General features: G+C 40.3%; 1 protein-coding gene across 2 annotated transcripts in view; it reads left to right on the forward strand.

Moving 5' to 3' along the window:
• LOC121929338 (cadherin-6) overlaps positions 1–14,587 on the forward strand; it is a 197,764-nt gene that overhangs the window by 164,199 nt on the left and 18,978 nt on the right. Inside the window, exons 7-8 of one of the 2 annotated variants that reach the window (XM_042464802.1) lie at positions 167–420; positions 11,274–11,410. In XM_042464802.1, coding sequence (XP_042320736.1) covers positions 167–420; positions 11,274–11,410 — 391 coding nt within the window. Of the gene's footprint in view, positions 1–166; positions 421–1,727; positions 1,815–11,273; positions 11,411–14,587 lie in introns of those variants that run through there. The other variant, XM_042464803.1, reaches the window with a different exon arrangement.

Below are 14,587 nucleotides of genomic sequence, written 5' to 3' on the forward strand. Positions count from 1 at the left end.
TGGAAAGTATATTACTTTTATGTCAACATATTTGCAATCATGCTGTAAATGTTTGCTTTGAATCGTACAGCACAGAGTCAGTTATCTCAGTACCTCTTTAAATGTCAAGTCTCTCTGGAAAATCTTTATCAATTTTGTGTTGAACATGTACATTTTCTCTTCCCAGGTTTTGGATTTTGAGAAGAAGAGACAGTTTACTTTGAAAGTGGAAGCCAGCAATCCTCATGTGGATCCCAGATTCCTATATCTGGGGCCATTCAAAGACACAACGACTGTCAGAATTCAAGTGGAGGATGTAGATGAACCTCCAGTGTTCAGTCGGCCAGCCTATATACTAGAAGTAAAAGAAGATGTCCAGATAAACTCTGTCATAGGAACTGTGACTGCCCGGGACCCTGACAGTGCAAAGAATCCTATCAAGTAAGCATATAGACTACTCAGTCTTTTATTATTTACATCTGATCCTATCATTTTTTTTTAAATATCCCTCTGACCCAGCTGTTAAAAATGCCACAGATCAACCTATGAGACTAATTCTGATTCTGACTTAGCACAGAATATTTAAAGCTTTAGCTAAATGTAAACATAATGACAGGCATTTCCTGTATTCTTCCTTTGAAATGTAAATTTAGAAGAGGCTTATTGGAGAGAGAGAGAGAGAGAGAGAGAGAGCATTATCAATGAGATATTATTTAAGGAGAGTCCTGAATGAGGGAGCAAATTCAAAGAGAAATTGACAGTGCTTATGTCTCACCAAAATCTAAGGGGCAAGAGCAGATGGTTAGTCTGACCCAAAGGTCTATTCCTGTGCTCTCACTTCAGTACAGACGTCAACTAAATAGATATACAGTCGCCCCTTGGAACTCATGGGGTATCCGTTCCGGACCCCCTTGTGAGTTCCAAAACCCAGCATATTCAAGTCCCATAGGCTTGAATGGGGCGCGTGCCTCATTGGGGTTAATGACAGTCACCCCTCCACAGATTTTCAAGTCTACGGATTTCACATTCGCAGACTCGAAGGGACGACTGTATTCAAAATACAAGTATTTTTACTGCTGTTATTTGACCCCTATCACTGGAAGCTATATGCCCTGTACCTGCAATGTGAACAGGTAAGAAAAAGCTAGAGGGTTTGGAAATCACAGACAGTGGAAGACAAATGTGTGCCTGAAGTGTATCTTGTCTTCACTACTTTTACAACATACACTTTGGAATGTTGGCACTATCACTGGGGCTTTGTCTGCATAGGCAAAATAAAACATCCTCCCCTGTCCTCTCAGCAGGGAGCCTGGCCCAAACCCCAGTTCTGGTGCAAACAGTCTGTACAATGTTCAGCCTGTTCAACACCAAACCCAGGTATACCCCTCTTATAACGAAGTAAAATAACTCACCTTTTGTGGCAGATCTTTCTGGAAGCTCCAGAGCCTTCCATTGCCACACTGGGCAGCTGTTTACAGTGCAACCCCCTGTGTCACCCATCGCAGCTACCGCTGTGGCACAGCACTTGCAGTGAGGTCACATACCCTGTGATTGATGCTGGGTGCCTTGTTCTGACTTCAGAGCAAGCAATGCCTAGCAGCTGTGCCAGGTGTCACAGTGGGACACATGTGCAAACAGCCTCCTGCCATCACAATGAGAGTGCCAGGTAATGGGGACATCAGGGTTGCCCTTGGAATATTCGTGCCCATGCAGCCATGGCTTAGGCAAAGTGAATAACTGCCTCAAGTGGAAGATGCTATGAGGTGGCATAGTCAGAAAGTCAGAGAAATGTGTATTATGTAGGCTGACTTCCAAGGATAACTCTCTGCCTTCAGGTGGGTAATAGTGTTTTATTGTCATTGCTGAGATAAATATTTATTTACCACTCTGAGTGGCCTTTCAGAAGTTAGCCATCTTCCCCTTTCTCCCATTTTTTTTCCTTGTTGTTTTTCTGCTGCTTTTCCAACATTTGAGATGAACGTTTTTTATAAAGAAGATGGGCTTGGTTTTTATTGTGTGAACTTCTGCTTAGAATAATTTTCATACCATACAAATTAGATGCTTGGATTTGAAGAACTGGGATCAGCCCTGTTTCCTTGGAGAAGCCACTATGAAAGAGATGACTTGGCAAATTGCTAGTGCTGTTTTGACAGTTTCCCAGACCATCCCTCCCATGATCCCTTGGATATAAAAACTCTTCAGCAAGATACTGTACAGCTAGGTGGATAGAGTCAGCTTCTGTCAGGAAGTGTAAACCTGGTGGTCACCTCTTCCTTTGGTAGTAATATGTAAGTTTACCAGATGGATGGGGCCCCCTGCTACCATTTGCCACCACTCATCTACTTGTTTAGGAAGGTCTTGGATATTTCCTTGCACAAGCAGCAAGATTATCAAACCAAATCATTTAATATTGTACAAACCTGGCCCAATTATCTGGGATAATGTGCTGATGAATTTAGAGGGACTTCTCAGTAGACTTGCCTCAGATTATGTGTCTAGGCTTCATTTCTGCTGAGGAGGTGATGGCAAAATGATGAAGCTAAACCCTGCACAGAAGAGATGGGTTATGAACTGGGAATTAAAGGAAGAGAGGACGGATACTATGACACAGAGGTTTTGAAAGGGAGTTCCTGCCCTCAGAGGCAACCAAGGAGAATGAGCAGAGTTATTTAAAGGTGCAGGAGACATTCAGGTGGCTCACAGGGAAAGAGTAGAGGAAAAAAATGACAGTCAACAGAAAGATGTGGGACGGGCGAGGCAATAGTGAACATTAAAAATGGAGCAAGAATGGGAGGAGAGATACAACAACTGATCACATCAAAACTTGCCTCTCTAGCTACTGTATATTCCTTGAAAGTCAACAAAGTGAGGAATGGTCAGGGAAGGTAACAGGGGAGCAGAGTGAAAGCAAGCTAGATGGTTGTATTATTCAGACTGCGTGCCTGCAGGGAGATGCACACCTCAGGGGCCTTTCTAGTACAATCTCCTTCTCCTACAAGTTCCCAGGATCTGTGAGGACAGGACGCATTAGGCCTGCATAGTTTTGACAGTCATTCCCCCTACACACCATCATGAGTGTAAATAGTAACTCTGACTTTCCCTCTCAGCTCGGGGGAGGATGCAATTAGACCGTTATATGTACTGCTTGTCACTTACTTGTCAGGTTCCCCTGACAAGTTAGAAATAAAACCTTCAGACACTTGATGTTATGTTGAAAACCCTCAATTTTTTTCCACTTGACTGTAACTTGAAAAAAGCAAAAGCAAAACCGAAGCACAGAGCACTGTCAGTTTGAAAGCCCTTTGATCCCCCATTAAAGAATCCTTCATAATGTCATTAATGCTTAGTGGAGGGGGGGGGAGAATTTACACATACATCCCCTGGCAGCCCCAAAAATCTTCACAACTTGGCAGTTGTATTAAACACAAGGACACTGTATTTAAGAAAGCAATTAGGGGAAGATCTCAGAGGAGCGGGTTTTGAAAAATAAAATAAAAAATATCTGCCTTTGGCATGAGCAGATTGAGTGACATATAGATTTGTCAATAGAGTAAGATGGGAGTTGCTGATTCCCTTCGCCTGCCTGGCTGGTGAATGACAGTTCAGAGGAATCAACGTATTCAGTTTGTACTGTGATGGGTGCATATCACAGTATTAGATCTGACAGTTTCCAGTCCTGGCTTCAGTGAGGCTTCCATCCTATTAAGGCCTTATGGTGGAGAGGAACTCTGAGCCCCAAAGGCACTGCTGTGAACCCCTGCATGACACAGTGGTTGCTGCAGGCTCCCCACCATCCCTGCTTCTGCACTCACTGAGCAGAACATCTACACAGGAAGAAGGAATACAGCAGCAAATGATGTTGCCTTCCTGGTTTGCAAGCCAGACCTTGATGAACTTGGGTATAGAAACCCTACACAATGTGTCAGTTCATTCACACGGACACACGTGTATCCTACCTCTACTTTGTTGAACAAAGGCTGATTCCAAATGAATGGCTCCTAACATAATCAAAAGAAATGTACTGTGCAGCTAGTCTCTCTCCATCCCCTTCCCCAGCAGATATGTAATACTAAGAGAAAATACAGAAGACACACTAGGAAGACTTCAGAGTGTCACAAATGAAAGAGAATGACAACTGGGTCCTTCCTAAAATTCTGTAAATGTCAATGTGTTTGCATAGTAAATGCCTTGCCTGGAGGATTATAATCAGGATAGTGAGGGCATTGTTTAACCAAAAGAATCATAACAATCAATTTTATTAAAACAAAAATAGTAAAAAATTAAGAATTAAAAAGGAAGTAGAAGTAATCCCCAGCCCCCATGATATGTGTGTGAGATGTATGTTTACAGATCAAAAACCCTGCTGGTTTGAAACCAGCATTAAGGCTTTCTTTTTCAATGTTAGTTTAAACTCTACACATCAGAGGTGAATGTCATAATGTCATAAGAGACAAGCTTCATGATCTGTAATGAAATATGTGATGTCAGAAGTTGTACTTCCTTACAACTTTGCTTCTATGCACCATAGCCTCCAACTGTGCCAATTTGGCAGTCCTGACTCCTGATTAATCCACTATCCCATTTTTTTCAGCTTCTTTTATGCTGTCCAACTTTCTCTCTCCTCCATTCACCCTTTGCCGTCAGCCTGCTCCAATTGCTGCAAACTGAGTTTAAACTGCAAAAGCAGGGGGAGAGGAGGGGGAAGACTCTTATGCTTCCCAGTAGGTACAGACAAAAGCAAACTGCCGCCACCTCTCCTGGTTTGTGTGTTCTCTCATTAATAACTTTTATCATCTTCACCACACTCTGATTTTGCGTGGCCACATGTCCCAGTTTTCATTTGTGAAATGTTGAATGATATATGGACCCACACTTTTCATTTTTGAGGCCCAAATCCAGATGGGGCAGATGGAGTGTTTATGGTGAACAAAGATATTCCACATTGTCAGCCAAGATTTGTATTGGGAGAATGTGTTTGTTTGGCTGATTCATCTTAATTAAAGATGAATTCCAACGCTCTAAGAAAAAGATCCATTCATCCAAAATGATTGAAATCTGAAACTGATCACCATGCTACATTTTATTAAGCAGAATTAACTCTTATGAGGACTGCATTATACTCAGTGCAGAAACAATAACATTTTGTGCAAGTAAAAGTTAAACTCTCTGTTAAAAAGTTTAGACTTCCTTCCTTCCTTCCTTCCTTCCTTCCTTCCTTCCTTCTTGCTGTCTTTCTGACTTTCTTTTCTTCCTTATTTGTTCATTCATTCATTCATTCATTCAATGTTTGTTTGTACATACTTCACTGTTACTCTTCAGTCTATTTTCAGTGTTATGTACAAAAATAACAGGAAAAAAATTAAAACCAGAAATCAAGGAAAAAAGAAAACCAGACAAAAATCCCGTAACCAAAAATTAGTAAGTAAAATGACAACATGTAATGATAAACAGGATTAAGGTCACACCTAAAAATCTCCAGAAAATAAAAAGGGCTTTGCCCAGTGCCAAAAGGACACTAGAAAGAGGCTGTTTCATATTTGAAACTTCATCACTGAGGGAGTCCTCTCTTTTTTAGCTACAAAATTCACCTAAAGTGATTGTGGGTGCTGGCAGGAGTCCCTCCACTGATGAAATTAATGTATGGATAGGTACATGTGTAGGAGCAAGCGGTCTTTCATTTACCATGGTGCTAAGCCATAAAGATCTTTAAGGTTCAAAACAGCCTCTTGAACTGGACCTGGAAACAGATGAAGAGCCCATGCAGTTGGCATAACCCAGGTGTAATGTCATAGTATTATTGGTTGTCCCAATAAAGGTATCACTGTTTTATGGATTTCAGATGTAATTCTACTTTGCTACAAGAACAATAGAGCTATTCCTTGTTATGTCATAGTATAATGTTCAGCTCCAGGTTGTCATCTAGCAACCACATTCTGTAGTAACCACACTTTCTGATGAGTCTTGAAAGGCACTCAGCTACAGTAGTTTAATTAGAAATGATCAGAGCTTGAAAGACTGGAGCAAGGATATCTCTGATCAGATATATTTATATTTGGCTAGCCAATCTGAGTTGGTTGAAGGCACTCCAGCATAGAACCAGTTTGTTTCCTGACTAAATAGGTGGATCCAGGAGCATCTCTAAGCATGAGCCTTCTACATCTAAGGAATTGGAGTCCCACTGATGAGCACTGGTTTTTGGTGCAGACAGTGGCCATACTAACTGAAGGGCTTGGGAAAATGTTTTCTCAAAAGGTAACATTTTCAGGTTTTGGCTTCCCCATCAATTTTCAACTGGATATTGTAACTCTGAGCATGATAAGTAGAAACTAGCACATGAGTATGTTAATTACCTTTGTGGCAAAAACTTTTATCTGCTGACTTCAAAGCAAAACAAAAACAAAAAACTTAAGACCAGTCTAGTACATTATTTTTCTCTGGTTAGTTGCAGCCATACTATGGCTAGTTTCCTCCTCTGCTTTTCTAAAAAAACAAAACAAAAACAGATAATTTCTTGCCTGCTACAGTGAGGAGTTGAAAAATAACTCAGCAAAGGGAGTGGGTGGAGAATACCACAAAGAATACTTAAAGATAGAGGAAGCTTTGTCTGGTACACAATGCTTGATCTAGCTGAGACAGCCTGTTTAATTCTAGATTTATCTGAAGAAGAAAACCTCACTACCTTCCCTCTCCTTCTCTGATATAAAAATACATGCAAAAATCATAAACTAAATAAATAACTGTTTTGACTCTGTATGATTTCCCAAATCTGCTGCCTGAGTAGAGCCAGATCTGCAATACATTTATGCTTAGGGTTAATCTGGCCTCTGAACTATTTTGAAAAACGAGCAGAGATCTTATTTGACTTTCATTCCAATGTAAACTGTCATGGAATCAATAGTATGGTTCTTGCCTTTGAGGGGTAGCAGTGTTCAAAGCCATTTACAGTAGTGGGTCCCCAGTTGTCTGGTGTAGAGAACTGGCAATTGTGTCCTAACATGTCAGAGACCAATACATTGTGTTTGCCCAGATATCAGGGTCTGATGCCCAATGGGTTGTAGACTAGCATTGATCCATGGACCACCACTTTGACAACCACAAAGTTACAGCACTATCATATATCTATTTACTTGGAAGTAAATCTTATATTAGTTCTGTGGTACTTACTTCTGGGAAAGTATGCACAGCAGGGGTGGATATTGTGTGTGTGTGGGGGGGGGCGTATTTGATCACCCCAGAACTCATTGTGAGTACACTGTCACCACCCTTGTTAAAATGTAATGCCAACCACCAGTTTTGCCACTACTATTTTAGCTGAAAGTTGCCAGCACCTGTGGCAGCTTTTTGTGATACAGGAGATGCTCAAGGAAAGGGTTTCCTTTCCTTACAGAAGGAAGGAAGCCTCATTTTTGTTTATTTTTTAAGTGTTACTCTCATAGCTGATTTTCAGTGGCATGGTTTGTCAGTGACATTTGAAAGAGGGGCAGTGGGGCAGCAGTCTACAGATATGACTTGAGGACCTTTGGGTTGTTTGTTGACCACCCCTGGAGAATAGGACTGCAATCTTAGAGGAATCCAGTGACCTGTAAAATGATGCAGGTGTCTTTTTTCTCCCACTCAACTGAATTACTTGAGTAAATTACATATAGGGGTGTCAGATCTCAGGGCCTGGCCCATCTTCTCCAGTCTTCAGGCAATTGGAATGAATCTCAGAATGAGGGAACTGATTTGAAAAGCATGCATGTGTGTGTATATTTTCCTCATTTGTTATGCATGGTGTTTTTGATTCGAATAACAGACTCTGAACAACCATGATGTCTAATGCACTAGTTCCCAAACTTTGGTCCTCTAGATGTTTTGAATTTCAATTCCCAGAAGCCCCAACTAGCTTGGCCAACAGTTAGGAACTCTGGGAGCTGAAGTCCAAAACATCTGGAGGACCAATGTTAGGGAACCACTGGTCTAATGTATTATGCTTAGTAACATCACCATGGGCCACTGCTTGTAATATCAGCCTTGTAACATCATCAGGGCCAACCGCATGTGTCCCTAGGTCTCAAGTCTGGGCCTTGAAATAACAAGGCTTGGGATAGTCCTGACCTGGCAACATTACTTACATATTTTCCTCCAAGGGGCTCAGATATGTAACTAACATCCTCTCATTGTAGTCTTAATCCTTGGTAATATGTTAATTTGAGAAAGTGCAACCAAGACCACTTTGTGACACTCATGGATTGAGAAAAGCTTTGAATACAAATCTGAATGCAGAATGGCTAGCACTCTTCAAACTGAATCATGCCTGCCAGCTCTTGAAGTTATAGAATAATAGCCCTGAAACTGTCTCTGTATTTTGTAAACCATTTCCAAGGGAAAGTAAAACCTAGCCTTGTTTTAATTTCAAAATATTGAATAATGATCACGAAGACAACTACATTTTAGTTCTTGGATCTTATGGACTTGACGCTAGTACTTCTTGGCATTATCATCTTGCCTACTCTCAATATTTATCCAAATAACACTCTCAATTGCATCTATTTATTAACCTTCCAGCTTGTCAGTTTCCCAGGATTTGGAAGGAATAAAGTCCCAAAATCTGACATACATGCACCAGTAATTTCATTAAAGAAATGTAAAAATGAGTTTGATGTTGTCGACTTAATTCTTAATAGGCTATGATCCATAAGTCAAAGTCACCACCAATTCAACATAATTAGCAACCCTTAATTAAAAGAGACCCAGGATTATTTAAACAAAATGAAAGCAATGACAGTGTAGCCTATTAAAAGCATCCTTCTAGGTCAGGGTTAATGATATAATTAGAATATATTGTTAGCTATTGTAACCTTGACTTGTGTTCTTTTTTCTTTCTGCATAAGATAAAAATATGATAAAACTATCATTTTGTCAAGCTACTGTGTTTCCTTCTTAATACCATGCTGTGTTAAGTTAACTTTTTCTTCCACAAGTGATCATGTCTGCCTAGTGAGTTCTCCTAAGGTGTTTTCCCCCCTATAATATTAATATTCAGGTGCAGATTCAAGGTAGGAACACAGCATGGAAAACAGGGATGGGAACTTAATTATTCTTCTTTTGGTTCTGAAGCAAGATGGAATCACACTGTGGATTTGAAAGAAAGAGAGAGAGAGAAAATATGCAAATAAGAGCAAATGTGATTGACAATAGAGCACCAGGACAGATGAAATCCTGAATTTAAAAAACATCCCTCACTCAAGTTTTCAGTAAACATTTGGGGATTAAAAAAAACAAAACACAACACCCAGCAATTCTTGCGAATTGCTTATTGCCACATAGGAACTTATATGAATTCCTTCCTTGGGTGCTTGTCTGTACAAGCCAAAAGGCTGCCCCCCGCCAGCCTCATTTTGTCCAGTTCAGATGACACAGACTGGGGGCAAGATTGGGCCCAATTCTGCCAGACCAGATGCAGATCCCTCATACAGTCTTGATTCTTACTTTCCTTCCAGCAAACACTACAGATTTGCTTAGGGCATCTGTCCTCTCGTAACCCAAAATGATCATGTGCCTTCATAGCGCTACTGCATCTAAAACAAATGGTTAATACTAGGCTGCAAATTCAAAATCAAACATAAACATTTTTCCCTTTGCTTCTACAAACCATGTCACATACACTGTGTTAAATCCATGACATTAGGATTTCTGGATATTAGAATGCTATTTGAAAACCGTGTACTTATAATCCCCAGTTCACCGAGCATATGAAAGATGCTTGCTTAAATCTTGTTAAACTACTTGCCAAATCCAGTCTATGGCACCACTGCCAACTTTCAGTATATTTGAGATATTAATTGTTGGCCTTGTTTGAGGTCCCAGTTTTTGCAACTCATATGATTCCATGAAAAATTCTGCTAACATGTAGCCTTTGAAGTCAGCAGACACCAATTCTACAAAATCATACCTTTTAAAAGGTAACAGAGATGCTCTCTTTCCTTTCATTATAAATTAAAACAAAATTTCTTGGGTCTTCAATTCAGTGTAACCTGTTTGCTAAAGTGAGTAAGACTTGGCTGCTGCCTTTACCCACCCCTCCCCAAAGCTCATGCAGGGTATAATATAGATTAAAATGCATAAAAGGTTTAAACATATAGGTTAAAACCCATAAACATAGGGCACATTAAAATATTCCAGACATACATTCAAAATGTACCAGTTTAAAATTCATACAGTGGAGTTGTGCCTTACGTGGGGGATCCGTTCCACTTTCCCCCCAGGCATAAGGCATATTCCACCTATACTCGAGCCCCATTAAAGTGAATGGGGATTGTGCTCGCGTCAGTGTGGCGTGTGCACGCTGCGGGCAAACGCGCCGTTGAATTGATAGCAGCGCGGCTTCCGTGTAAATTGGAAGGCACGTATGGCACACCTGCTTATGGAGTGGGTGTGCTGTAGTTAAAAAACAATTGGGTAAGCCTGCTGAAAAGACAAGTTTTTAATACTATTTTAAATTCAGACAGCATGTTTAGCTGTTGAATTTCCCCTGGCAGATCATTCCACAGTCTAGGAGTAATGGACAAAAAGGTCCTCTGGGTGACAATTGCCAGCCTAGTCATGACCAGTTGACATAAATGGCCACCAGAGGACCAGAGTGTATGGGGTGGATTATACAGGAGGAGGCAATCTCATAGGTAACTTGGACCCAAACCATGTTGGGCTTTAAAGGTAATAAGACTTTGTACTTTGCCCGGAAACTAACAGGCAGCCAGTGGAGTGATTTTAATATTGGTGGATTATCACGCCTAGATTATCAGTATTCAGTTTGGCTCCTGTGTTTTGAACTAATTGAAGTTTATGAACTTGGTACAGAGTTAGTCCAGTGTACACAACATTGTAAAAGTCTTAAAGTTATTTTAACCAATTTGTACATGTTTTACAAATTGTTTTAACCTGTTGTATAGTTTAATATCTTTTAATATCTATTTTTTACTGTTTTGTATTTTAAATGGTTCAAATTGAATTTATTGCACATCATCCTGAGATCTTTTGTTATCACTGTGTGTTTTCAAGATGTTTCTGACTTATGGCAACCCTGAGGTGAACCTATTATGAGGTTTAGTGGTTTAAATATTTCATTAAATAATGAACGAAGTAAAAATCTGAGAATATATCAAGATGTTGCAGTTCATAGTAACAACAGCACCCAGTTTAGTTTCTGCTCTTTATGGTTTTACATATCTGCTCCTAGAAAGCGGTACAAAATTTAGAACAGTTGTCAAATTGAAAGGGAGCTCATCTCTAAACTAATGTGCTTTTCTTTTCAGGTATTCTGTAGATCGCCATACTGATATGGACAGAATATTCAACATCGATTCTGGAAATGGATCAATATTTACTTCCAAGCTTCTTGACCGAGAAACATTATTGTGGCACAACATAACAGTAATTGCAGCTGAGATCAGTAAGTTGTGCATAAACAGCACTGATGTGACAAACGTTGCCTTGGAGCTGAGAATGGCTGAAAAGAAATCAGTCTCTATGCTCTTGGTGGTTTGCTATTGTTTAAAGAAACAAACTTGAAAAGATTCTGTATTATCTCTCTCTACCCATTTAGGAAAGCAGCAGTTTTGGGAAGAGGCCAATTTGAAAAGAAATAAAGTTTAAAAAAAACCAAACCTCCCCAGTTTCAGATCAAATAAACCAGAGCAATATTTGTGGCCATTGTCTAAATAGAAGAGAAACTGTTTATTTGTGAAAAGATGCATAGTCATTCTCAATTTTAAAAAAAAATGGTACATAACATTAAGGAGTGAGTGAAATTCTACCAGTTTTTGTGTGAGCTGAATTCAGCCCTATGGAACTCACAAAATACTTAAAAGTTTATTGTCTAAAGGCCATCTACTTTAGTATGGCTCTACTAATTTCATTTAGGACAGGATTTAATTAGTAAATCTACAGCCTAGCACTTCCCTTCTTAATCCATGAAAGTTGATTTTAATGGGACTGACTTCCAATTGGATATGCTTAAAGAGTAGCCCAAGGCATGTAACTTGCACTGGAAATTATAACTATCAGCCTGCATTTGCCACCCTTTGCTGTGTCTTCTCTTGTACAAACAGAGAATTTGCTGGGTGGAAAAAGGGGGATAATTCAATTTATTTGCATTAATATAGGGCACAAACAGACAGGCCAAAATAAAGCTGTTTGGGGCCACTTTGGAGGTGTGCTCTTTAAATGACACACACATCTTAAGAGGCCAAAAACTGCACCAAATCTGAGCTCCAGTCCCTAGGACTGGGATGTGGCTTTGGTGCGGCTTCCACCCTCCTAGGATGCATGCATCATTTAAACAGCATACCTCCAAAGTGACCCAAAACAGCTTTATTTTGGTCTGTCTGTTTGGGCCCATAGTTAATGTAGGAACTCTGCAGCTAGAGGTAAATTAAAGTCTGGGCAAGTCAGGTATTCTTGATTTTAAAATACACTGGCTCTGTAAAGCCTGCCTTGGAACTTTAGCTCTTAAAAGTAAGTTCTCCTAACAACTATGGACCAGTTTTTGCTGCAATCTTTTGCAGTTTTTTGGATTAAGCTCCACTGAACTCAGAAGGATTTACATCCTAAGGCTCAAAACACATGGACCAAAAGAAGCAGCTTCCAGCCACTTTGGGGACATGACATTTACATGACACATGTCCTCAAAGCATCCGGAAGCTGCTCTGATGCCACACTCCAATCCAAAGGACTGGAGCAAAAAGGAGCCATTTAAATTTGTTTCTTCCAACATGCAGCTTTAGACTGCAGGCAGCGGCTCGCTTTGAGAGTAGACTGGGTGATCACTGTGATCTCAGCTGGATCACAACTAAAGCAATCTCTGGCCACTCCTTTCAGACTATCTGCTTCGCTCCCAAAAATATTTATATGGGATTACATTGTTAATGCCTGAGAATCCCTGGGAAGTATAGGGCTTTAAGGAATGTAAAAGAGATCACTAAGAGATGTTATTTGGCACCTTCAACAAACTAAAATGACCAAAAGTCTTAGGGTTTTATCATGCAAGGCTAAAACATTGATTTTTAACAGGTTGAGTGTTTTTGGACAGTATTTATCACACAACATCGTGTCCATTCTGCTGCTGCCTCACATTCCATTTGTTATGATTATACACCTTTTCATTGATAGACAAAACCTATCAATAGGCTCTCACTCTCACTGCTATTCCATTTCTACCTTGGTGCAGTAGGTCTCTTCCACTGCAGTTCCAGTTCTCAGGCAGTCGCAAGGTAAGAGTGGGTGTGATTCTGTTCCTCTGCCTTGTCCTAGTGATCCCAGCTGCAAGTAGCTGGGATCACTTGCTCCTGAAGCACGGGGCTACTATGTGAATGTACACACAGCAGCAGCGAACTTTGGGAGAGGGGATGTGAAGCTGCCCAGCTGCCAATACCTTTCTGAAACTGGCTGCTGTGTGCACATTCACACAGCAGCCAGCTTTGGGAGGTGGTCAGCTGCTGTGACCACTTGTTGTCCCCATCCCTTCCTCTTGGAAGGCAGCATTTGGCACTGTGGAAAACAGAGCACATGACCATGGATTGCCACAGCATTATCGTGGGGGGAAATGTGATAATTATGCCAAACCAGTATGCTTCCATTCTGAAACTAGTGGGATTGTGATGGGACAGGCTGGTGTGATATTGTCCTTAATCATTATATTGAAAGTGGTATACAACTGGCAAGGTTGTAAAATTGGGTGCCTCACAATGAAGGGCTATTTACAGATCAAAAAGATTTTGTGGAATGAACCCATTTCCCTCCTTAACATTTTTTCCAGGTGGGGGGGGGAAAGAAGTCAGAAGAAGCAATGGGAAAACTCAGCAGGGTTACAAATTAACCCCACCTATCCCCCACAAAAAAATGCCATAAACAAGGCAAAGGAGTTACACAATGAAAGCTTTGTATTGAAGCACAACATAGATAAGACAGTACCTAGAAGCACCTACATATATAAATATCTGTACATGTTATTTGGTTAATTTGAATAGCATTGAATCTATTATCTTGCATTTCACTCTGAAGGATGCCACAATCACATTATTTAATGCCTTTGTTGACCTAAACATTTAGATAACTGAATTCAACTGAAATATATGAGGCTCTGTTTTGCAGTCCTCTCCTCTGGAAAAATTAAAAATAAAATTTCCACTCCCAGGCAATTTAAAAGATGTGCCAAGGAGCTCAGTCCTGCACCTTGAATAAATTATTCAATTTTAGCAAATTTGTATAAATCTCTTATTTTGCATAATTTATGCTTCAGTTTTTGCATAACATATTCCATTTTTTCTCGTCTCGGGAGCAGCAAAGGACCCTGAAGCGCAGTCTCCCAACTATTGAGCATTTTACCTGGCTGTTTCTCAGGTTTTTTGACCTTCGAGTAGGCAGTGCCAGCACACTTCCAAGTTGATTTTCACAATGTCGAAACATACTTTTGTTATAAGTGTGATTCTTAGGAAGCCAATTGCTTTCACTTTCTCTGCTTTTGCTCTGCTCTCTTGAAATTGCTGCACACATTGAGAAACCTGCTCAGCCCTTTCATTTTCTCATGCATTGTTTATGTGGAGCTATAAAATAGGTCGCTAAACCCTCT

The sequence above is a fragment of the Sceloporus undulatus genome, chromosome 4 (genome assembly GCF_019175285.1).
Source record: "Sceloporus undulatus isolate JIND9_A2432 ecotype Alabama chromosome 4, SceUnd_v1.1, whole genome shotgun sequence".
Taxonomy (NCBI): domain Eukaryota; kingdom Metazoa; phylum Chordata; class Lepidosauria; order Squamata; family Phrynosomatidae; genus Sceloporus; species Sceloporus undulatus.